Source organism: Ahaetulla prasina, chromosome 11, assembly GCF_028640845.1.
Source record: "Ahaetulla prasina isolate Xishuangbanna chromosome 11, ASM2864084v1, whole genome shotgun sequence".
Classification (NCBI taxonomy): domain Eukaryota; kingdom Metazoa; phylum Chordata; class Lepidosauria; order Squamata; family Colubridae; genus Ahaetulla; species Ahaetulla prasina.
In genome coordinates, this window is record NC_080549.1 from 20910630 (window position 1) to 20933428 (window position 22799).

General features: G+C 43.7%; 2 protein-coding genes across 2 annotated transcripts in view; one reads left to right on the plus strand and one right to left on the minus strand.

Moving 5' to 3' along the window:
- VSIG1 (V-set and immunoglobulin domain containing 1) overlaps positions 1-5066 on the plus strand; it is a gene marked incomplete at its 5' end in the record, with an annotated part of 52502 nt that extends 47436 nt beyond the window's left edge. The window contains 2 exons of the mRNA XM_058154636.1: positions 453-591; positions 3743-5066. Coding sequence (XP_058010619.1) covers positions 453-591; positions 3743-3923 — 320 coding nt within the window. The remainder of the gene's footprint in view (positions 1-452; positions 592-3742) is intronic.
- Positions 5067-7608: 2542 nt separating this feature from the next.
- On the minus strand, positions 7609-22531 carry PSMD10 (proteasome 26S subunit, non-ATPase 10). The gene is made up of 5 exons (XM_058196545.1): positions 22372-22531; positions 19365-19463; positions 12870-13016; positions 11437-11603; positions 7609-8776 (listed from the first exon to the last, which is right to left on the minus strand). The coding sequence occupies exons 1-5, from the start codon at positions 22498-22500 to the stop codon at positions 8623-8625; spliced, it is 696 nt and encodes a 231-aa protein (XP_058052528.1). The 5' UTR covers positions 22501-22531; the 3' UTR covers positions 7609-8622.
- Between the last annotated feature and the right edge of the window lie 268 nt (positions 22532-22799).

Sequence of the window (22799 nt, forward strand, 5' to 3'; positions counted from 1 at the left end):
ATAGAGAGATGATTAAAGCATTTCCTTTTGGGTGCGATCCAACCTAGAAATAAGGAGAAATTTCCTGGCAGCGAGAACCATTAATTAGTGGAATGGCTTCTGTTCGGAAGTTGTGGGTGCTCCATCACTTGAGGTTTTTAAGAAAAGAGCGGTCAGTTTTTTGTCCAGAATGGTTAGGATTCTCATGTGCAATGGGTTGGACTAGAAGACCTCCATGGTTCCTTCCAACCCTATTATCAGGAATTTTTCATCCTGTTGTGTTGCCCAAGGCAGAGCGGCCAAGTTTGCACGTAACACACCAATAAGACAAACAGACAATATGTATAAATCTTGCCAAGATGGATAAATCACCTTTCCTATTCTGTAGCCCACTCAGAAGTGTGAACTAGCTGCTTCACACCTTTGCCAAGGAGTTTCTTGTATAAACGACAGGAGTTTCTCTCTCCCTGCAGATTCAGAAGGTGGCATCATTGTGGGAGCATTAATTGCGGCAATTCTAGCTGCTGCCTTGATTTGTATCGTTGGTTGGATTCTAATCTCCAGAGAGAAGAAGAAGAGGAGAAAAGAGAAACCTGTAGCCAAAGAAATGCAGTAAGTTTGTCGAGAGATTTTTTTGGAACAAAGCTTTCCTCTTCTCTGAAATTTGTCCAAAACCAGGTTGGCGCATGGTTTTAATCCAGAGTTTAGCAAGTAAGTCACAAGCATATTTTTCTCAGCACAGTGGCTGGGTTCCCATGTCTGGCTGTCAATGATGGGCCTAGAATAGAGTTCTAGAATAGAGTTGTAAAATCAGCCTCAAGTGTCTGGCTTCATACATCACTGGCTTCATATGAGTTGTGGTGATGCAGTGGTTAGAGTGCAGTACTGCAGGCTACTTCTGCTGCCTGCCGGCTGCCTGCAATTTGGCAGTTCAAATCTCACCAGGCTCAAATTTGACTCAGCCTTCCATCCTTCCGAGGTGGGTAAAATGAGGACCCAGATGGTTGGAGGCAATAGGCTGACTCTGTAAACCGCTTAGAGGGGGCTGTGAAGCACTGTAAAGCGGTATATAAGTTTAAATAACCCTAACCGTAACAATCTGGAACTGAACACACTCAAACTGTAGAAATGGTGGTAGACTTTAGGAGAAACCCTTCCATACTTCCACCTCTCAAAATACTTGACAACATAGTATTAACAGTAGAAACCTTCAAATTTCTAGGTTCTATCATATCACGAGATCTAAAATGGACAGCTAACATCAAAAACGTCATCAAAAAGGGACAGCAAAGAATGTTCTTTCTGCGCCAACTCAGAAAGCTCAAACTGCCCAAGGAGCTGCTGATTCAGTTCTACAGAGGAATTATTGAGTCTGTCATTTGCACCTCTATAACTGTCTGGTTTGGTTCTGCAACCCAACAAGAAAGACACAGATTTCAGAGGATAATTAGAACTGCAGAAAAAATAATTGCAACCAACCTGCCTTCCACTGAAGACCTGTATATTGCACGAATCAAGAAGAGGGCCCTGAAAATATTTACAGATCCCTCACATCCTGGACATAAACTGTTTCAACTCCTACCATCAAAATGACGCTATAGAGCACTGCACACCAGAACAACTAGACACAGTAGAACAGTTTTTCCCAAAGGCCATCACTCTGCTAAACAAATAATTCCCTCAACAATGTCAAACTATTTACTAAATCTACACTACTATTAATCTTCTCATCGTTTTCATCACCAATCTCTTTCCACTTATGACTGTATGACTGTAACTTTTTGTTGCTATCACTAAGGGTTAAATTGCAACCTATGACCATCATTTGTGTTGTAAATGTTGTACCTTTGATGAAGGAATTTTTTTCCTTACTTTTTCTTTTTCTTTTCTTTTATGTACACCGAGAGCATATGCACCAAAACAAATTCCTTGTGTGTCCAATCACACTTGGCCAATAAAAATTCTATTCTATTCTAAATGCTAGTGCTATTGCTATCACAGTAAACGACAATCCTAGTGGACTAACCATAGTAGCTGGTTCACCTTAAGGGTTAAGCCAAATCCAACTTCAAAGCATTCTTGTGGGGAAAATAGGAGGAGAATGAAATATTAGGTATGTTCACCACCTTGAACTATTTATACAATAAAAGATAGGATAAAAAAAATCAAAGAAAACCTTCCCAATAAGTAGCAAAAGATGTAATCCCAGGTTAAGAATTGTAATTTATATGGACACAGAAAGGAACCAAGTTGAATTTATGAGTAACCAGGCAAGCTGGTGGATTATTAAATTAAATTAATGGAAGATCAATAAAGCTAGATCCAACCTAGAACTAAGAATTTTTCTGACAGTGAGAACAATTAATTATTGCTTCCAGAAGTTGTGGGTGCCCCATCACTGCTGTCTTTTAAGAAGAGACTGGACAGCCATTTGTTTGGGATGATATAATTGTCCTGACATGAGTAGGATGTTGGACTAGAAGACTTCCAAGGTCCCTTCCAGCTCTATTATTCCATGTTCTATGTCAGAAGCTAAGTAGGGTTAGACTGTTCATTCCTTCATGGGAGATTGTCTAGGAATGTTGGGTTAGTTGACTAGACCCTTCAGGAAGAGACATGATGGAGACCACCTCAATAACATTGCCAAATAAACTGCATGTAGGCTGAGAGTGAAACTCAACTTGAGGGCATATAAAAGAATAAAAATATAACCAAATTGGATTAGCCTAAAAGGGTCACTGTAACATTCTCCAACTGTCGCGTCCCACTCCCACTCCGACGCACGAGTCAAGGAAGTCCGTAACAGACTTGGCAATGAAGCCTTTGCAGCTTGCCAAGTTCCTTTGAGGTTTATCAGGGCAGGCAGGAGTCCAAGTTGTGACTTCAGCGATAGAGTCCGATATCGGCAACTAGCTAAGACTTTGCTTGACTCAAGGTTGGAATGCCAAAAGCAGGTCCTTTATATAGGCTGTGGGGTGTGGCTCCATGACTCAACATTTATCCAGGCCTGCCCCACCCCTCCTTCTGCTGGCGTCCCCTCTCAGATCTCCGGAAACGAGGATCCTCCTACTCTAAAGTGTCTTCAGCTGGATCTGCTGTCAGTAATTCCAGCACCTGGCTGGCTTCCTCTGATGGCTGAGCCAAAGGAACACACGCCATAGGAGTGAGGTTTATCGGGCTTGTTCGTTCACTCCTGGCATCCTCTCCGGGCATGGGGCCAGGGCTGGGGGCTGGAGGCATGACAGGCCGTTCATCTTCATTATCAGACTCGGAGTCTGATAACAGGCCCGGTTGGAGACGGGAGGGGCCCGGCTGAGGAGAGGAGGGAGGACGAGTCACAACACAACCTGGTACCTCCTTCTGCCTTGGACCTCAACTGCCAGCATTGTGCCAGATACCCAGGAATGATGGAGTTGAAATCTAAGACCTTGAATTGGGAAAGACTACCCCCACTGAGGTCTTTCATAAAAGAGATTTTAGAACTCCTACAACAGGCTGCATCAAGAAAAATGCATGTTTGTCTAAACTTTTCAATTGTCTAACGTCTGTATTTATCCATACAATATTGTAGTACTATTATTCATCCTTCTTACCTTCTTTACTCTTGGTTGGTATTATTACGACTACCATTATTCTATTGCTTTGCATATACACTGAGAGCTTCTGCACCTGAGACAAATTTCTTCTGTGTCTAATCACACCTGGGCAAATAAAGTATTCAATTGAATTCAATTCACCTTTGTTTTTTGTTTTCTTTTTGCAGGCCTATGGCTGCAAAGGCGGAATACGCTGCGGTGCCCAGCCAAGCCAGCGTTCCCATGGCTGCCGTCCCACCAAGCAAGGATCCTAATGAGACCGGAGAACATGATAGCCCAGGAGAAGCCCAAGTTGCCATATTGTCTGAAAATGAGACACAGGAAATGGGCCATCAACCGGTTTCCTAAAACCAGTGGTTGCCCTTGGGGGGAACCCTAAAAAGCAGCCCATGTAATCATGAATTTGTACATAGATCCCACATATGTGCCTTCCAAATAGTGTCACACGAGCATTTATGTCTAGCCATCTTGAGATCGATTTCTCCAGCCTTCTGTCCATTTCACATGAGCCCATAATCTGACCAGATTCGCACATCACACGAGATTGTCTAAAAGCATGATTGAATAACCACAGCAGTTGGCACCTCAGAGGAGTACACAGCCCTGGGGCTAGCTAGTGCCCTGAAATTCCGCCCCCCACCTTTGCCTTTTAATTCATTTTAATAGCTCTTTCCTATTAAATCCCTACCTTTCTTTTAAATTTTTAACTTTTAGATATACTGTTTTTATATTTTAACATTTTAACGCCCAGAGTCCCTCTTTGAGGGAGACGGGCAGTTCAGAAATGTGGAAAATGTGAAGTACAGGTAGCCCTTCATTTATAGTATGATCGGTCATTTAGCTGCTGTTTGAAGTTAAAAGGGAACCCCAAAAAGTTATTTATCATTCAGATTCTAAATTCTGGGGTCTCCTCCCAGTCAAGTGACTGCATTTTGGGCACTTGACAAGCAGCCTGTATTTAACAGCTGATACACAAGTTTTAAAATTGGGTACAATCAGGGGTGAAATGCTCCCGGTTTGGACCGGATCACCCGATCCGGTAGCGATGGCGGCGGGTGGTTCAGAGAACTGGTAGCAAAAATCCCTGCCCGCCCCCCCCACCCCAGCTGAGCTGCGCGATCATCAGAGGTTTTTTTTTTTTAACTTTTAAAAGCATTTTTTCTTCGGCCGAAAAATGCTTTTAAAAGTAAAAAAAAAAGCCTCCGATGATCGCGCGGCTGAGCTGGGATCGTCAGAACCCCATTCACCCAGCATCTTTTTTCATTGTTCAAATACTTTAGCCACCATGCTTAATCCTAATTTACCCCCCAAGAAGGCAGTCAATAACCTAATGAGCTTTATAGAAGCAGCCTCAATCAGTAAAGAATATTTTTTTTCTGTAACTTGCTTTTGGATTTTTTTAAAAACCATTTTTTAAAAGAAAAAACACATGCTTACTACTCATCGTTCAGCAAAGACCTCTGATGTAGTTTTTCTAATGTAGAACAGCATGAGAAGAACAGGGAAGTGCTTGATTCTTTTGTTACTTCAAAGAACAATAAAATGTTCATCAGATTCTCTTCTGTTATGTTTCTCTGATAACGAGAATGTGTTATGAAGTTGAAAAGTAACTTGAGGACATGATGATGCATTCTGTAAGAGTGCTATAATAGGACTAAGAGTTGCAGCTATAACATTCCGTTCTGTTCCACTTTCCTGCTGTATATATGTAATGCTGCATAACCTCAAACCAATAAAATAGTGAGGTTGGAGTAAAAAAACATCAACATCACAATTGGAAGTTCATAATCATTGATGGTATTTGCAACACCTTAATATTAAGGGTTTGGTATCTTTGGTGGGAAGGTAACAGTGTTCCGTGCGCCTTTGGCGTTTAGTCATGCCGGCCACATGACCACGGAGACGTCTTCGGACAGCGCTGGCTCTTCGGCTTTGAAACGGAGATGGACACTGCCCCCTAGAGGCGGCAACGACTAGCACGTATCTGTTGTGACTCGTCCTCCCTCCTCTCCTCAGCCGGGCCCCTCCCGTCTCCAACCGGGCCTTTTATCAGAATCCAAGTCTGATAATGAAGATGAACGGCCTGTCATGATTCCAGCCCCCGGCCCTGGCCCCATGCCCAGAGAGGATTCAAGGAGTGAAAGGAGAAGCCCAATAAACCTCACTCATACAGCGTGCGTTCCTTTGGCTCAGCCTTCAAAGCAGGAAGCCAGCCAGGTGGTGGAATTACCCAGGCCTATTCTCTCTGACCCCTCCCTTTCCCAGACGCTGACAGCAGATCCAGCTGAAGACAATTCAACGTGGGTGGACCCTCGCTTCCGGAGATCTGAGAGGCGACGCCAGCAGAAGGAAGGATGGGGCAGGCCTGGATAAATGCTGAGTCATGGAGCCACACCCCACAGCCTATATAAAGGACCTGCTTTTGGCATTCCAACCTTGAGTCAAGCAAAGTCTTATCTAGTTTGCTGATATCGGACTCCATTGCTGAAGTCACAACTTGGACTCCTGCCTGCCCTGATAAACCTCGAAGAAACTTGGCAAGCTGCAGAGGCTTCATTGCCAAGTTTGTTACGGACTTCCTTGACTCGTTCGTCGGAGTGGGAGTGGGACATGACAGTATCCTTTACCTTTAATATTAAGGGCTTTGGTTTAAAGCAGTGTTTCTCCACATTAGCATGCATGGATTTCAAGTCCCAGAATTCCCTTGCCCAATCCTGAGCGCTGAAATCCACACATCTTATGGTTGTTAAATTTGAGAAACGCTGGTTTAAAATACTGTTTTAAGTATTTTTGACCTGTAGGGAAGGTTTCTGCATATTCCTTGGACAGCAAAGGTGACCAACAAGCAAGTATTGGAACACATAACAGACATGTCACTGGAAGGCCTCTGTGGCTCAGGCTGCTAAGACAGTCTGTTATTAACACAGCTGCCTGCAATTACTGCAGGTTCTAGTCCCACCAGGCCCAAGGTTGACTCAGCCTTCCATCCTTTATAAGGTAGGTAAAATGAGGACCCAGATTGTTGGGGGCAATAAGTTGACTTAGTATATAATATACTAATGGATGAAAACTATTGCTTGACATAGTGTAAGCCGCCCTGAGTCTTCGGAGAAGGGCAGGATAAAAAGGCAAATAAAAAAAAAAGGCAAAACCATCAAACTGTGTCTCACTTAATGCCTATGGAGATTCTCAGTCCTCCAGGTCATGGTTGTCCCAAAGGTGCTTTTTCAAGAGGCAACTGGACTTTCTGGTTTCTCTTTAAAGATGTTTTGCTTCTCATCAAGAAGCTTCTTCAGCTCTGATAATGAAGCAATGAGAAGCGAAAGGTCTTCAAAGAAAAACCAGAAAGTCCAGTTGCCTCTTGAAAAAGCACCTTTGGGACAACCATGACCTGGATGACTGAGAATCTCAATAGACAGTGATCAATGTGTCTGACTTTTGGACATGTCATGTGGGGCAGTTCACTGGAGAAAGCAATTATGCTTGGAAGAGTTAGCAGTAAAAGGAAACAGGTCACCAAAGAACATGATGGCTGGATACCACCAAGCTGACACTAGCCAGAGCATAAAACAACTCAAAGAACTATGTCAATGAAGACTCAACCATCCAGGCCAAAGGTGTCTAAAGGTTGAACCATGGCAACTGGACCAAACTTCGTTAATGTGAGAGGTTTCATGGCTCATCCAAGCAACTTCATCAGCAACTTCAGAGCAAAATTAGTTTAACAAAGATTAACAAAGTTTCATCCAGTTGCCATGATTCAACCTTTAAATTCAAAGAAGTGGTGCAAGATCAGAAGATGTGGAGAAATCTGGCCCATAGAATCGTCAAAGAGTCAGACACGACTGAACAGATATCAACATCATCATCATTAATAAACATATTATTTAGTATTTTAAACCCTCAGGAATACTTAAAAATGATCTTGAACAAGAAAGTAGTTTGCATTAAACTACTTTTAATAAGTAGTTTGCTGAAACCAGAAATTAGTCACATAAAGTCCTGACAAGTAAATCCAAGAAGTTCCACAATGTCAACTACATTAGCTTTTATTCACAAGGAACAATTTATGCAACCTTTCCCAAACTGTTTAAATCTATCAGCTTTCTATCCATAATGCTACGCTCCGATCACTTACGGCATACAGGAGGTGGAAGAATGAAGCCAAAGATACTTGCAAAAAGATTCCAAAAATATTACAATAAAAAAAATCCAGGGAGGCAGCTGAAACCCTGAAACCCGTGGCCCTCCAGAAGTACAATCCTAGAATCCTCTATTGCTGGCAGTTGGCTGCTGGGAATTGTAGTTCAGTCACTTCTAGAGGGCAAGAGATTCTGCAGCTTTGAATTTTGGCCAGGCTTGCTCAATTTCTGAGCCACCACATGTGAGCACCAGCTTTTGACTTTTACTAAATACACAGACAATGACCCGGAGGAATAAAGCAGGGGTCCCCAACCCTGGGCTGTGACCCACTACTGGGCCTTGAGCCGTTCAGAACGGGGCCGCAGAAGTGGTGTGCATGCACACATCCCCACTTGTGTGAGCAACAAGCAGATGTGCTCAGCTTGCACAAGTGACAGGTGTGTGCCTCCTTCTCGCGCAAATGGAGCTGCCCGTGCATGTGTGCTTCCCTGCTGCTCTGCGGAACCATCCCCTCCCCCCCCACCCGCCGAGCTGCAAAGCCGGAAAGGTTGGGGAAGTCTCGAACACAGGGGCCGCTTTTACAGGTAACAGTCTTCATTTCATTTACCGTTTCTTGCAAGATGAGACATCAGATTCCTTTTCTGTATGAAAGCAGACGGGAAGAGCTATCTTGAAACGGCTCTCTAACAGGACAACAAGATTTGGCAAAAAAACAGTAATAAATTTTGTTAACACAAGGGGACTTTTGGAGAATGGTCGCACGGGAAAGTAGAAAGCAGCTACAGTGCAATAAAAATTCAAGTTGTAGCATGTTCAGACTGATTTTTTTTTTAAAAAAACAACCCCTCTTATGAACAGTCTTTAATAGCTTTGTGGAGAATGGAATTCAGGGTGCGCACAGCAGCTACCCCTCAACCAGCCTTCTGAGGATGGAGGCCAGCCCTCCTTTGGCAACCTTCAAAGGGGTCTTCTCTTCTTTGTTCTCAATGGTGATGCTCGCCCCGTGGGACACCAGGAGCTTCGCTTCTTCCACCCGCTCTTCATCACATGCTAAGTGGCTGTCAAGGGAACCAAGAATTACTTCCTTTTACAGGCTCAGTTTCAGCAAAAGGCCCTTTTGCATATTTCTTTTTCTGCAGTTTTTATAATCATGCTGGAGCAAGAGTTCTGCAGAAGCTAAAGGCTTGACAATTGATTGATTAAATTTGTATGCTGCTTGTCTCACTATCAAGTCACTTTGGATGGCATATAAAAAATATGCCCAAATATATCTGCTGGATTTGTTTGGCCAAAACAGCTACTTTGGATTCTGTATGACATTTAAAAAATTTTTTATTTTATTGATCATATTAGAAACTGCTCATTCCTCACAGTAGGACTCTTTATTGGTAAACTATCTAAAATTGGTAAATACTACTCAATATGACCATCTTGAGCCATGGTGGTGCAGTGTTAAGAGTGCAGTACTGCAGGCTACTTCTGCTGACTGCCGACTGCCTGCAATTTGGCAGATCGAATCTTACCAGGCTCAAGGATGGCTCAGCCTCCCATCCTTCCGAGGTGGGTAAAATGAGGACCCAGATTGTTGGGGGCAAGAGGCTGGCTCTGTAAAACCGCTTAGAGAGGGCTGTAAAAGCACTGCGAAGCATATATAAATCTAAGTGCTAATGTGCTAGTGCTATCTTAGGAGAATCAAAACATTTTGAATACATATTGTGTTCTTTGAGATGGTGTAAAAAAAGGATACTGACCCAATAGAAAATGCATTTTTCCCAAAGTTACAGTTTGATTCTCTAACGACCTAAATATTTAGTCTTTGTTGCTTCAGCCACACCTGCTGGGACATTTTAGCATTACATCTAAGGGTTAAAGTGTCAGTTCAGGCATCACATTAATCTAAGATCAAGGAAGCTTAGTAGAATTCTAACAGGTCAAATGCTGGAAGCCATTTAAAATAGCTTTAGCAGATAGCCTGTGGTACAACTGGAAGTGCAAATTATGGATTTAGTTTTAATCTACAGCTAGTTCCATCTGGGTAAATTTAGTTAAGTATAACTGCCAGGTAAGGACTAAGGACTATGTATCAGAATAGATCTAAAAGTTTACTAATTAAGCAAGATTGTCTCATGCGATGTAAGCAGATTGATGGTACAGGTACTTAAGACTCTGCTGTCAAATTCCTGTGTGGCTCTGTCTCCCGCAACATAGGTAGTCCTCGACTTACGACCACAAAAAAATTTCGTTGCTAAGGAAGACAGTGGTTAAGTGAATTTTGCTCAGTTTTCAGACCTTTCTTGCCACAGTGGTTAAGTGCATCACTGCAGCTCTAAGTTAATATTTATTTATTTTATTAGATTTTTATACTGCCCTTCTCCCGAAGGACTCAGGGCGGTGTACAGCCAGAATAAAATACAAAATATATACAATTAAAAGAATTTAAAATAAACTATTACTAAACGGCCGATAATTTAAAAGATTTAAAAATTTAAAATATTACTAAAACCCCAATTTAAAATCAACTATTTATGCCAGTCCTGCTTGAATGAATAAATATGTTTTTAGCTCACGACGAAAGGTCCGAAGATCAGGCACTTGACGTAAGCCAGGGGGGAGTTCGTTCCAGAGCGTCGGTGCTCCCACAGAGAAGGCCCTACTCCTGGGGGCCGCCAGCCGGCATTGTTTGGCGGACGGCACCCTGAGAAGGCCCTCTCTGTGAGAGCGTACGGGTCGGTGGGAGGCATAAGGTAACAGCAGGCGGTCTCGTAAGTACCCGGGTCCTAAGCCATGGAGCGCTTTAAAGGTGGTAACCAAGATCTTGAAGCGCACCCAAAAGACTACAGGAAGCCAGTGCAGACTACGGAACAGTGGTGTTACGTGGGAGCCATGAGCGGCTCCCATTACCACTCGCGCAGCTGCATTCTGGACTAACTGCAGCCTCCGGGTGCACCTCAAGGGCAGCCCCATGTAGAGAGCATTGCAATAATCCAGCCGAGACGTAACCAGAGCGTGAGTGACTGTGCATAAGGCATCCCGGTCAAGGAAGGGACGCAACTGGCGAACCAAGCGAACTTGGTAAAAGGCCCTCCTAATAACATGGCTGTTAAGTGACTTTGCTGACCAGCACTGATTCCCCAAAGCAGGCTGGGAACTATTTGTTTAATTAATATAAATCATTAATAGAGACATATAGCTTGGGGAATTTGGGTGAATGAGTATCTATTCTTTTCAGATGTTTAAACAAATCAGGCCCAAATTAACCACGATTTCTAGAAGGGATCCATGGACCTGGGTTAGTTCTGCAAGTTTACAGCCTAGGTAGTCCTCAAATTACGACCACAATTGAGCCCAACATTTCTGTTGTTGAGCGAGACATTTGTCATGTGAGTTTTGCCTCATTTTGGGCTCTTTCTTGCCACAGTTGTTAAGCAACTCGTTTGTTAAGTGAATTTTGCTTCCCTATTGACTTTGCTTGTCAGGAGATTGCAAAAGTTGATCACATGTCCGAATTATGATCATGTGATCGTGGGGACGTTACAATGATCTAAATGTGAAAAACGTTCAAAAGCCACTTTTTTCAGTGCCACGGTTACATGGAAGTCACCGAACGGATGGCTGTAAATCGAGGACTATCTGTAGATGACCATTCTATGGCTGGATAACCTGCCCCGAGTTAATGTCCAAGCCTTGTAATAAATAAAGGGAAGCATCCCATCCTTACAGAGGCGTGTTTCCTTCAGAGTCCTGTAAGTTGACCGAAGCTTTGTGCTTCAGAAGGATCTGGATCATTTTCTGATTCCCTTTGGAGGCTGCTCTGTGTAATGGTGTTGAGGCCAAGTGATCCTTTGCATCTGGATTAGCTTTGTTCTCCAGCAGCATCAGCGCAATCTATGGGGGAGAGGAGGAAAGGATGACCGAACCGTTGGCTTTTGAGAAGCAGGGTAAAGAACAAAGTCACAACGCAAAATCTAACCTATAAAGGAGAAAAAACTATAAAGAACGTAAGTGAGCGATCAAACGAGGAGAGAACTTATTGGTAGCCTCACAGTGCAATGAACAAGGACATACCATTTTTTTTTAGAGTATAAGACACACTTCCCCCCGCAAAAAAAAGGGTGAAAACTTGGGTGCGTCTTATACACCAAATGTAGCCATGCCCACGCTTTGGTTTCTGCCTCTCAGCAATTTACCCTCCTTGCAGCAAACAGCCCGTTTCACCTTCAGCACAGCCTGATTACCACAAGCAGCTGATTGGATCGGCCTCCCGACCCTCAGCTGTTTCAGGCTACACGGATTGCCATTGCCTATTGGGGTGCGGGCCTCCGCTGTTTGCTGCAAGGAGGCAAATTGTTGGGAGGCAGATTTTTTTTTCTTGTGCTAAATAGGCTGTGCTGAGAATGAAACTAAAGCAGACTGTTTGCTGTTTGCTGCCAGGAGGCAAATTGCTGGGAGGCAGAGGCAGATTTTTTTCCTTGTTCTCCTCCCCAAAAAAGGTAGGTGCGTCTTATAATCTGGAGCATCTTATACTCTGAAAAATACGGTACATTCAATTTTGCAGCTACTAAGATTACTGGACGAGCAGGGACAAAAACAGCCAGGGAAGGGATTGAACCCTGGGAAACGGGCCTCTTGTCAGTCAACAGAAGTGCTGGTTTACTCCCAGGTTATCATGTACTTATGAGGTGAGGCCTTGACAGCACAAAGAAACAACAGCCAACAACTTAATAGCCAGCCATCAACACTCCAATCAACATCTAAAAAGCACATGCAACACACTACATCAGGGGTGTCCAAACTTGGTCCCTTTAAGACTTTTGGACTCCAACCCCCAGAGTCCCCCAGCCAGCAAAGCTGGCTGAGGAACTCTGGGAGTTATAAATACCACAAATGAAACAGCCTGAAGCATATATTCTGCTAGAGAGAAATTCCCTGAAGATGGGCTCCAGCACGAGTCCGAAAGCTCAGAAGACAAAACCTCTGGGTCCTGGTAACTGACCCAGATTGGATCCTGCAACATTATCCTGGGACGCACTTATTCGCCTTCATTTGTGTAAGACTATAAAGGCTAACACTGATGTTTTTTAGTTTGCTAATGAAATGTCTACAAGAAGACAACCAAGCTTAGAGAGCATCAAGGATCCCTCAAAATCTAACCTCCTGCTTATTCTTCGACGCAGCGTAATGCAGCGGGGTGCAGCCATTCTGATTGGTGGCGTTCACCTCAGCTCCTTTCTGAAGGAGACTTTTCACAATTTCATCCCGGCCAGCCGATGCAGCAATATGCAAAGGGGTCCAGCCAGCCTGGAGAAAGAAAAAAAAAAAAAAAAAAAGACTAGATAAATCTTTCCATTCCCCACCATCCAGTCAGAGCTGAAGAAGCTGCTTGGATGAGAGGCGAAACGTCTTCAAAGAAAAGCCAGAAAGTCCAGTTGCCTCTTGAAAAAAAAACGCACCTTTGGGACAATTGTAACCTGGATGACTGAGACTCTCCATAGATAGAATCACAAGATATTTCCAATTTCCTCCCTGCAGGGATGGTGCTTAGGAGCAGGCACTGGCTGGTGGCTTTTGCTGACTTGCCTTCTGGAATGCAAGGACGCAAATCAAGCAGTTCATGGATATTTCAATTATTTAGAGGCAGAGGAGGCTCAGCGGCTCAGCAGTTACGCACACTGAGCTTGTCAGCTGGAAAGTTTGAGACCTGAGTGCTGCAGGATGAAGTGAGTTCCCGTTCCTTGCCCCAACTCCTGCCCTCCTAGCAGTTCAAAAGCATGCAAATGCAAGAAGATAAATAGTACCACTTCAGTGGGAAGGTAATAGTATTCTGTGCTGGCCACATGACCACGGAAGCGTCTTCGGACAACACTGGCTGCCTTGGTTAAGAAACAGAGACGAACAGCGCCCGCAAGAGTCAGACACGATTGGATAGGGCAGGTTCCGTCCCAGGCGCCTGATGGACCCGGAGAGGTTCCTGACGGAGCTTGGGCCGCTTCCTGAGGATCTTACCCACGGCACGACTGAAGAACTGGTTGCGGCCTGGGAACGGGCTGCGGCTGGGGCTTTGGACCGTGTCGCGCTGCGTGCCTCTGACCCGGCGTAGATCTCAATTGGCTCCCTGGTTTTCCGAGGAGCTGAGAGATGAAACGCCGGAGAAGGCGCCTGGAGAGTGTTTGGAGGTCTAGCCGTTCCGAGGCTGATCGGACACTAGTGAGGTCCTTTACTAGGACCTACCTAGTGGCAATGAGGGAGGCGAAGCGTCTCTACGTTTCCACCCTCATTGCATCGGCAGATAACCGCCCGGCCGCCCTGTTTCGGGTGACCCGTTCCCTCCTTCAACAGGAGGGACGGGATGACTTCACGGGACGAGCTGAGGAGTTTAACGGTTATCTATCGATAAAATCGTTCAACCGGGATAGTTTGGACCAAGATTGCGATGATCCAGCCGGGACGACAGAGGCAGCGTCTTGTTGAGGTTATTTGGGATGAGTTTGATTCTGTGGCTCCGAGGACATGGACAGGTTGCTGGGAGGTTACATGCAACTACATGTTTACTGGACCCGTGCCCTTCCTGGTTAGTGCTGGCTGCTCAGGAAGTGACACGAGGCTGGCTCAGGGATTATAAATGCTTCTTTGATGGAAGCCGCCCTGAGTCTTCGGAGAAGGGTGGGATATAAATGTAAAAATAAAAAAAAATAAAAAATCATGGGGATCCTGCAACAATCATAAGTGTAAAAAACAGTCATAAGTCACTTTTTTCAAATGCTGTTATAACTTTGAACTGTCACTAAATGGACTGTAAGTCAAGAACTGCCTGTATATGTTGGCCAGTCACCACAAAGCCTAAGGTGCAAGAATGGGCTGGTAGGGTTGGCCAAATTGGGACCATGAACTGGAGGTGCTCCACTCATATTCATGAAGAAAAGCTGAGGTTGTTAAGCAAGTGCCACAGTCACTAAGTGAATGCTAATTAGACTTGTTTGTGATGGGCAAGATTTTGCTGGAGACTGGAAATGAACTCCATTTTCCAGCAAAACGTCATAAGCGAGCTCAAGACCTTCTTTTTTCACCAAGCGGGGCTGGCCTGATTGATTTTAATATTGTGGGTTTTTAATGGGCTTTTAACAGGGGTTTTTATCTTTTTGTAATTTTCTTATTTAATATTTTTAATCATACAGCGTTTAAATTAGATTTTTAAACTTGGTATTGTATTTTAAAAAAATTTGGATTATTGTTGTTTTATCTGCTGTACACCGCCCTGAGTCTTCGGAGAAGGGCGGTATAAAAATGTGAATAAATAAATAAATAAATCAGAGTCGTGTTCGCACAGGGCGTGACTGTGCCAAATGTGATCACAGGGAACGGGGCAGACATCACAACTTTAACCCTGGGTTGTAAGTCTGATTTTCGGAGTCCATTGTAACTTTGAACAGTTACCAGGTGACCAGTTGTAAGTCAAGGACTACCTACCTATATCTGGTCATTCCTCATTCATGAAGCATGTACTTTCTATTTATATTAGGAAGAGTTTTCAGTTTGGTGTAGTTCCCATGCAAAAGCTATAATGTGTACTCCAGGCAAGCAGAAAGGGCTTAAAAATTTCCTTCCAAAAGGGGAATACTATCCTAATAGGAAATCTGGCATTCTTGGATAAAAAATACAGGTAGTCGTCGACTTACAACGGTTCATCTTGTGACTGCTCAAAGTTACAATGGCACTGGAAAAAAAAGTGACTTATGACCGTTTTTCACACTTACGACCGTTGCAGCATCCACGTGGTCACGTGATCGGAGTTCAGACACTTAGCAACTGACTCATATTTATGAGATTTGCAGTGTTCTGGGGTCATGTGACCACCTCTGACAATCAAAGTCAACAGGGAAGCCAGATTCACTTAACGGCCATATTACTAACTGCAGTGATTCACTTAACAACCGTGGCAAGAAAGGTCGTAAAATGGGGCAAAAGTCACGTAACAAATGTTTTGCTTAGCAACCCAAATGTTTGGCTCAATTGTGGTTGTAAGTTGAGGACTCACAACTCACCAGCTACTGAGATCTAGAACCACAGCAATGCACACTTTCTAACCACCGATTAACAGTTACATCAACTAAGACTTCCTAGCAGAGAACAAGATGACAGAAAAGTACAGAGCCCAACAATAGTTTGTAAATAGAAAGGATAAAGGAGAGATACTTACATCATCCTTGTCATTAACAGGCACTCCCAGACTTAGCAAAAAGTCAACGATATCTGAATGACCAGCTGAACAGGCCCAATGTAACGCTGTCCTATTGTCCTGAATGGAAAAGACAAGATTATGTCAATGACCTTTTCGTTTACAGACACGAAGACACAGCAGGGGAACAGGATGGTCCTGTGAAGAGACCATTTCATCAACAGCTTCTCCTACTTAAAACCCCTCCAAATAAAAAACTTCAGTTCCCAGAATTCCCCAAACTTGCATGGTCCTTTTTGAGAATACTGGTGCTGAGCCTTTCATCTGGAAGTCGTCCAGCTTTCCCTCTATAGGTCAACCCTTTCAAAGCCACACTTTAGAATAAAGCTGCTGCTCTTTAAGAAGTATTTAATAAAGAGCAGTGGTCGTGCAATGGTTAGAATGCAGCAGTGTAGGCTGACACCAGCAGTTCAATCCTGACCAGCTCAAGGCTGACTCAGCCTTCCATCCTTCTGAGGTCAGTAGAATGAGGATCCAGATTGTTGGGGCAAGATGCTGACTCTGTAAAACCGCTTAGAGAGGGCTGTAGAAGCACTGTGAAGCAGTATATAAGTCTAAGTGCTATTACTATCTCAAGCAAGCCAATTGTCGTGTCCCACTCCTCCGCTGACGGCCGGGTCAGGGAAATCCAAATCAGGTGTGCCTCTGCAGCTCTGCCAAAGTCCTAGCAAAGTCCTCAGGGCAGGCAGGAGACCAGAAAGTGACTTCAGCAAGATATGTTTAGACTTTGCCTGACTCAGAGAATGCCAGAAAGCAGAACCTTTATATAGGCCATGGGGTGTGGCTCCATGACTCAGCACTTATCCAGGCCTGCCCCTCCCTTCCTTCTGTTGCCTCCACCTATCAAGTCTTCTGGACTTCAACTCACAGAGTTCCTCAGCCAGCAAAGCTGGCTGAGGAACTCTGGGAGCTGAAATCCACAAGTCTTAAAAGAGGAGCCAAGTTTGCAGACCCCTTTACCTTTAGGACCAGATACGGGGGAAGAAGATTGGGACAATCACCAGGTATTTACCCTGGGACCTTCCATGGTGGGAAGAGGAAACTGGTGGCCGCTGACAGCTATAATTTAATTCCCAGAGAGGAGTCGATTCAAAACTGTTCTTTCAGAAGACTGATTGGGGAAAGTGTGGGGTAGATGGATCCCTCAGCAGTTGGGGCTTGAAGAAGGAACTTTTTTTGAGAAGATAAAAGTAGTCCTCAACTTACAACCACAACTGTGCACAAAATTTATGTTAACGTGAGAATTTTGTTAAGTGACTTTTGCCCCATTTTATGACTTTTCTTGCCACATTTGTTAAGTGAATCACTTAGAATAAATTAAGCTGGAAGGGGCCCTGGAGGTCTTCTAGTCTAGCCCGCTGCTCAAGCAGGAGAACCTATATTATTTTAGATAAGTGGCTATCTAGACTCTTCTTAAAAATATCGAGCGATGTTTTTATCCACTGCAGTTGTTAAGTTAGTAACCCAGTTATTAAGTGAATCTGGCTTCCCTATTGACTTTGCTTGTCAGAAGGTCGCAAAAGGGGATCACATGACCCTGGGACACTGCGACCGTCATAAATGTGAATCAGTTGCCAAGCGTCTGAATTTTGACCACGTGATCAAAATTGGGCCGTGGTAGCTCAGGCTGGTAAGAAGCCTGTTATTAGAACACAGCAGCCTGCAATTACTGCAGGTTCAAGGTTGACTCAGCCTTCCATCCTTTATAAGGTAGGTAAAATGAGGACCCAGATTGTTGGGGGGGCAATAAGTTGACTTTGTAAAAAATATACAAATAGAACGAGACTATTGCCTTATACACTGTAAGCCGCCCTGAGTCTTCGGAGAAGGGCGGGATATAAATGTAAAAATAAAAAAAATAAAAAAATCATGGGGATCCTGCAACAATCATAAGTGTAAAAAACAGTCATAAGTCACTTTTTTCAAATGCTGTTATAACTTTGAACTGTCACTAAATGGACTGTAAGTCAAGAACTGCCTGTATATGTTGGCCAGTCACCACAAAGCCTAAGGTGCAAGAACGGGCTGGTAGGGTTGGCCAAATTGGGACCATGAACTGGAGGTGCTCCACCCATATTCATGAAGAAAAGCTGAGGTTGTTAAGCAAGTGCCACAGTCACTAAGTGAATGCTAATTAGACTTGTTTGTGATGGGCAAGATTTTGCTGGAGACTGGAAATGAACTCCATTTTCCAGCAAAACGTCATAAGCGAGCTCAAGACCTTCTTTTTTCACCAAGCGGGGCTGGCCTGATTGATTTTAATATTGTTTTGCTGGAAAATGGAGTTCATTTCCAGTCTCCAGCAATATTGTGGGTTTTTAATGGGCTTTTAACAGGGGTTTTTATCTTTTTGTAATTTTCTTATTTAATATTTTTAATCATACAGCGTTTAAATTAGATTTTTAAACTTGGTATTGTATTTAAAAATTTTTTGGATTATTGTTGTTTTATCTGCTGTACACCGCCCTGAGTCTTCGGAGAAGGGCGGTATAAAAATGTGAATAAATAAATAAATAAATAAATAAATCAGAGTTGTGTTCGCACAGGGCGTGACTGTGCCAGATGTGATCACAGGGAACGGGGCAGACATCACAACTTCAACCCTGGGTTGTAAGTCTGATTTTCGGAGTCCATTGTAACTTTGAACAGTTACTAGGTGACCAGTTGTAAGTCAAGGACTACCTACCTATATCTGGTCGTTCCTCATTCATGAAGCATGTACTTTCTATTTATATTAGGAAGAGTTTTCAGTTTGGGGTAGTTCCCATGCAAAAACCATAATGTGTACTCCAGGCAAGCAGAAAGGGCTTAAAAATTTCCTTCCAAAAGGGGAATACTATTCTAATAGGAATCTGGCATTCTTGGATACAAAATACAGGTAGTCATCGACTTAAAACAGTTCATCTTGTGACTGCTCAAAGTTACAATGGCACTGAAAAAAAAGTGACTTATGACCATTTTTCACACTTACGACCGTTGCAGCATCCACATGGTCACGTGATCGGAATTCAGACACTTAGCAACTGACTCATATTTATGAGATTTGCAGTGTTCTGGGGTCATGTGATCACCTCTGACAATCAACGTCAACAGGGAAGCCAGATTCACTTAACGGCCATATTACTAACTGCAGTGATTCACTTAACAACCGTGGCAAGAAAGGTCGTAAAATGGGGCAAAAGTCACGTAACAAATGTTTTGCTTAGCAACCCAAATGTTTGGCTCAATTGTGGTTGTAAGTTGAGGACTCACAACTCACCAGCTACTGAGATCTAGAACCACAGCAATGCACACTTTCTAACCACCGATAACAGTTACATCAACTAAGAGTTCCTAGCAGAGAACAAGATGACAGAAAAGTACAGAGCCCAACAATAGTTTGTAAACAGAAAAGATAAAGGAGGGATACTTACATCATCCTTGTCATTAACAGGCACTCCCAGACTTAGCAAAAAGTCAACGATATCTGAATGACCAGCTGAACAGGCCCAATGTAACGCTGTCCTATTGTCCTGAATGGAAAAGACAAGATTATGTCAATGAACTTTTCGTTTACAGACACGAAGACACAGCAGGGGAACAGGATGGTCCTGTGAAGAGACCATTTCATCAACAGCTTCTCCTACTTAAAACTCCTCCAAATAAAAAACTTCAGTTCCCAGAATTCCCCAAACTTGCATGGTCCTTTTTGAGAATACTGGTGCTGAGCCTTTCATCTGGAAGTCGTCCAGCTTTCCCTCTATAGGTCAACCCTTTCAAAGCCACACTTTAGAATAAAGCTGCTGCTCTTTAAGAAGTATTTAATAAAGAGCAGTGGTCGTGCAATGGTTAGAATGCAGCAGTGTAGGCTGACACCAGCAGTTCAATCCTGACCAGCTCAAGGCTGACTCAGCCTTCCATCCTTCTGAGGTCAGTAGAATGAGGATCCAGATTGTTGGGGCAAGATGCTGACTCTGTAAAACCGCTTAGAGAGGGCTGTAGAAGCACTGTGAAGCAGTATATAAGTCTAAGTGCTATTGCTATCTCAAGCAAGCCAATATGTACAAATTTTATTGTTGTATTTTGCACATAAAATCCTGAAGAAACAACCTTTAATTTCAGAATGCTGATCTTGAATATTTACTCGAATGAAAATTTTGTGGGGGAAATGGAATATTTGTCAATATGCTACAGAAAGGTTCATCTGTAGAAGATTAGTCTGTGCAACAGTGAAAACATTGGATCTAGAGTTGATAAACCTAGCAGTTTTGGAAGTAAATGGGACCAACCCCAATCAAAGGGGTAATTACCAAAAGAAATATTCACAGGCAAGGAATTGCACGGCAAGTATATTTGGTCAACTTTACAGGTGCAATATACCTACTAGTGTATAATAATGCTGCATGTCTCTTTTAAAATATCACTATCAATTAATCAAGGTGCCTCAAGATGTCATTTTTATGAAAGAGGCTAAAAGTCAAGCATAGAGCAGTTTTGCTGAGTCCTGTGAATGAAACTTTGTTTTATCTGAATATTGCATTTGCGTATCTCTCAAAAGAGTTCAGGATCAAAACGGTTCAGAAATATTAACCCATGCCAGAGTATTTTAGCTAAACTTCGGGTGGGCAGAAAGGCGAGACAGTCCAAGTGCAGATCTCTCAGTATTCAGCTCCCATCATGCTCAGCATAACCATCCTGGCTGGGGGATTCTGGGAGTGGAACTCTACCCCTTGAGAGGTCAAGCAGAAAGAACTTCGGGTCCCAGACTTAGCAGAAGCAGAGATGGGGAGGGGTATGATGCCAGCGTGTGATGCTATGAACATATTTCCGTTGCACAATTGAAGGATGTTCACAAACTGCCTGCTGGCCCTTGCAAGGGACAGATGCCTCCCTGAAGTTCACTTCGTCTCCTGCAAAATGCTTTATCATGGGTTGCCTTTGACATGCGTAGACAGCTAATCTCAGGCTCTTCAGCAGACTCTTGATAAGGGAGGCCTGGGGTTTTACAATTTCAAGGCAATCTGTCTGTTTCAAGAGACACTGAAACTGCTCACAATCAGCTCTAAAGCTGCACATCATGCGTGACTATATTGTTTCAGAGACTGAATCCTCCCTTTTGAAACCCTGCCCAGATTTTAAGAATAAAGAAGACAGCTGGACTGACACACTGACACTACAGGTATATTTGGCAGGAATGTTAGAGAGGACCTCTTCCAAACACTGGAGCTTCCTGGCAAGCCAAATATAGAAACAAAGATGCTGTTATTCAGATGAACTGTTGATTTTTATGAATTTTAAGTATTTTCTTTTTACAACTTTCCGGGCAGTCCATCTGTTGCAGAAGACAACTGGAATTCTTACCTCAATAGCATTTGGGAAGACAATATCGCTATTTGCTATTGAACCACTCATGGTTAAACAAACCATGGCTTATGTGCAAATCTCCTAGTTAAGTGTCCAAAGCCACCCAGGAGCTGAGTTGGCCCAGTGGCATCAAGTGCTGGTCTGTTTAACTGAATTATGTTGGGAATCTAAATACCTTATATTATTTCAATACACTGACATTTGCATAATACTGTATTGATTGAAGGTTATCAACACTATAATGTTTAAGTAACTATAACTGGTGTTTCTCAACCTTGGCAACTTTAAGATGCCTGGACTTCAATCCCATAATTCCACAGCCAAGAGTGAGAACACTGATGTAGACTACTGGGGATAAGAGCTACAGGTAGTTCTCAACTTACAACCACAATTAATTTCCCTTGCTAAAAGAAACAATTGTTAATTGGGTTTTATCTCATTTACAACTTTTCTTGCCACAGTTAAGTACATCCTTGCAGTTAAGTTAGGAACATAGTCATTAAGTGAATTTGACGTGTCGTATATATGAATCAGTTGCCAAGCATCTGAGTTTTGATCAAGTGACTGTGAAGCTGCTTCAATGGTTGTGTGAAAAACGGTCATAAGCCACTGTTTTTCAGTGCTGTTGGAGTTTTGAACAGTCACTAAATGAATTGTTGCAAGTCAAGGACTACCTGTATTTTAGCAATATTAGTTACAATTTAGGATGCCAATATTGAGTGCAATTGGACATTTTTATCCAGAATTGGGTATGGAATATACCACCGCCGATTGCATCAAAGTACTTGTGGTCTTGATTTAGTAAGGTCGCCGCTCTATTATTTGTACGTATTGATTAAAAAAAAAACCTGGTTTGTTGAATAAGCCACAATACAAAACCTCTCTCAAACGACACCCTGTTAAGCTACAATGCCTGATCCGGGCTTAATGCACCGGAACAAATCTGTGGTTGGGAAGCCATATTTAAGCCGTGCAAAAACAAGCTAATTAGAGGACAAGCCAGGATCCAATAAACCATGGTTTGAGATGTCAAGGCCACCAAGACCGGCTACGCTCTCTCCCGCTTGCCGAGCCAACCTGATCGGCGCGTGTCGCCAGGCTCCGGTTGGCGACCAGCCGCTCCTTGACCTCCTCCAGCTGCCCCGCGTAAGCCAAGTTACAGAGCTCCACGTCGGACACGGACCCTCCGCCGCCTTGTCCCTCCATCCCGGAGACTGAAGATTTCCCAGCGCGCGCTTGCGCAAACTCCACGACGCGGGAAGGGGTGGAGCCGACCGTCCGCGCTCCACCAATCCAGAAGAGCGATTCTCAGACGAGCGACCAATAGACGCAGCATTCCCGCCCCCCCCCCGGCCCAGCTCCTCCCACTTCCCCGAACGTGGGCTTCCCTAGCGCGCAGGCGCCGCAGAAAGCATCGGGGGGGGGGCGCTGATGGGAATTGGAGTGCGCGGATCGGGAGGGCCGCGGAGGAGGGCGCAGGGGCGCGCGATGGAGACCACAACTCC

Excerpts from the sequence above, each read along its gene's own strand:
- PSMD10 (XM_058196545.1), bottom strand. The coding sequence starts at position 22,500 with ATGGAGGGACAAGGCGGCGGAGGGTCCGTGTCCGACGTGGAGCTCTGT. Across the intron at positions 11,604-12,869 it reads CGTCGAAGAATAAGCAGGAG|ATTGCGCTGATGCTGCTGGA; the intron begins GTTAGATTTTGA and ends TCTCCCCCATAG. Across the intron at positions 8,777-11,436 it reads TCTGAAGGAAACACGCCTCT|CCACTTAGCATGTGATGAAG; the intron begins GTAAGGATGGGA and ends TTCCCTTGACAG.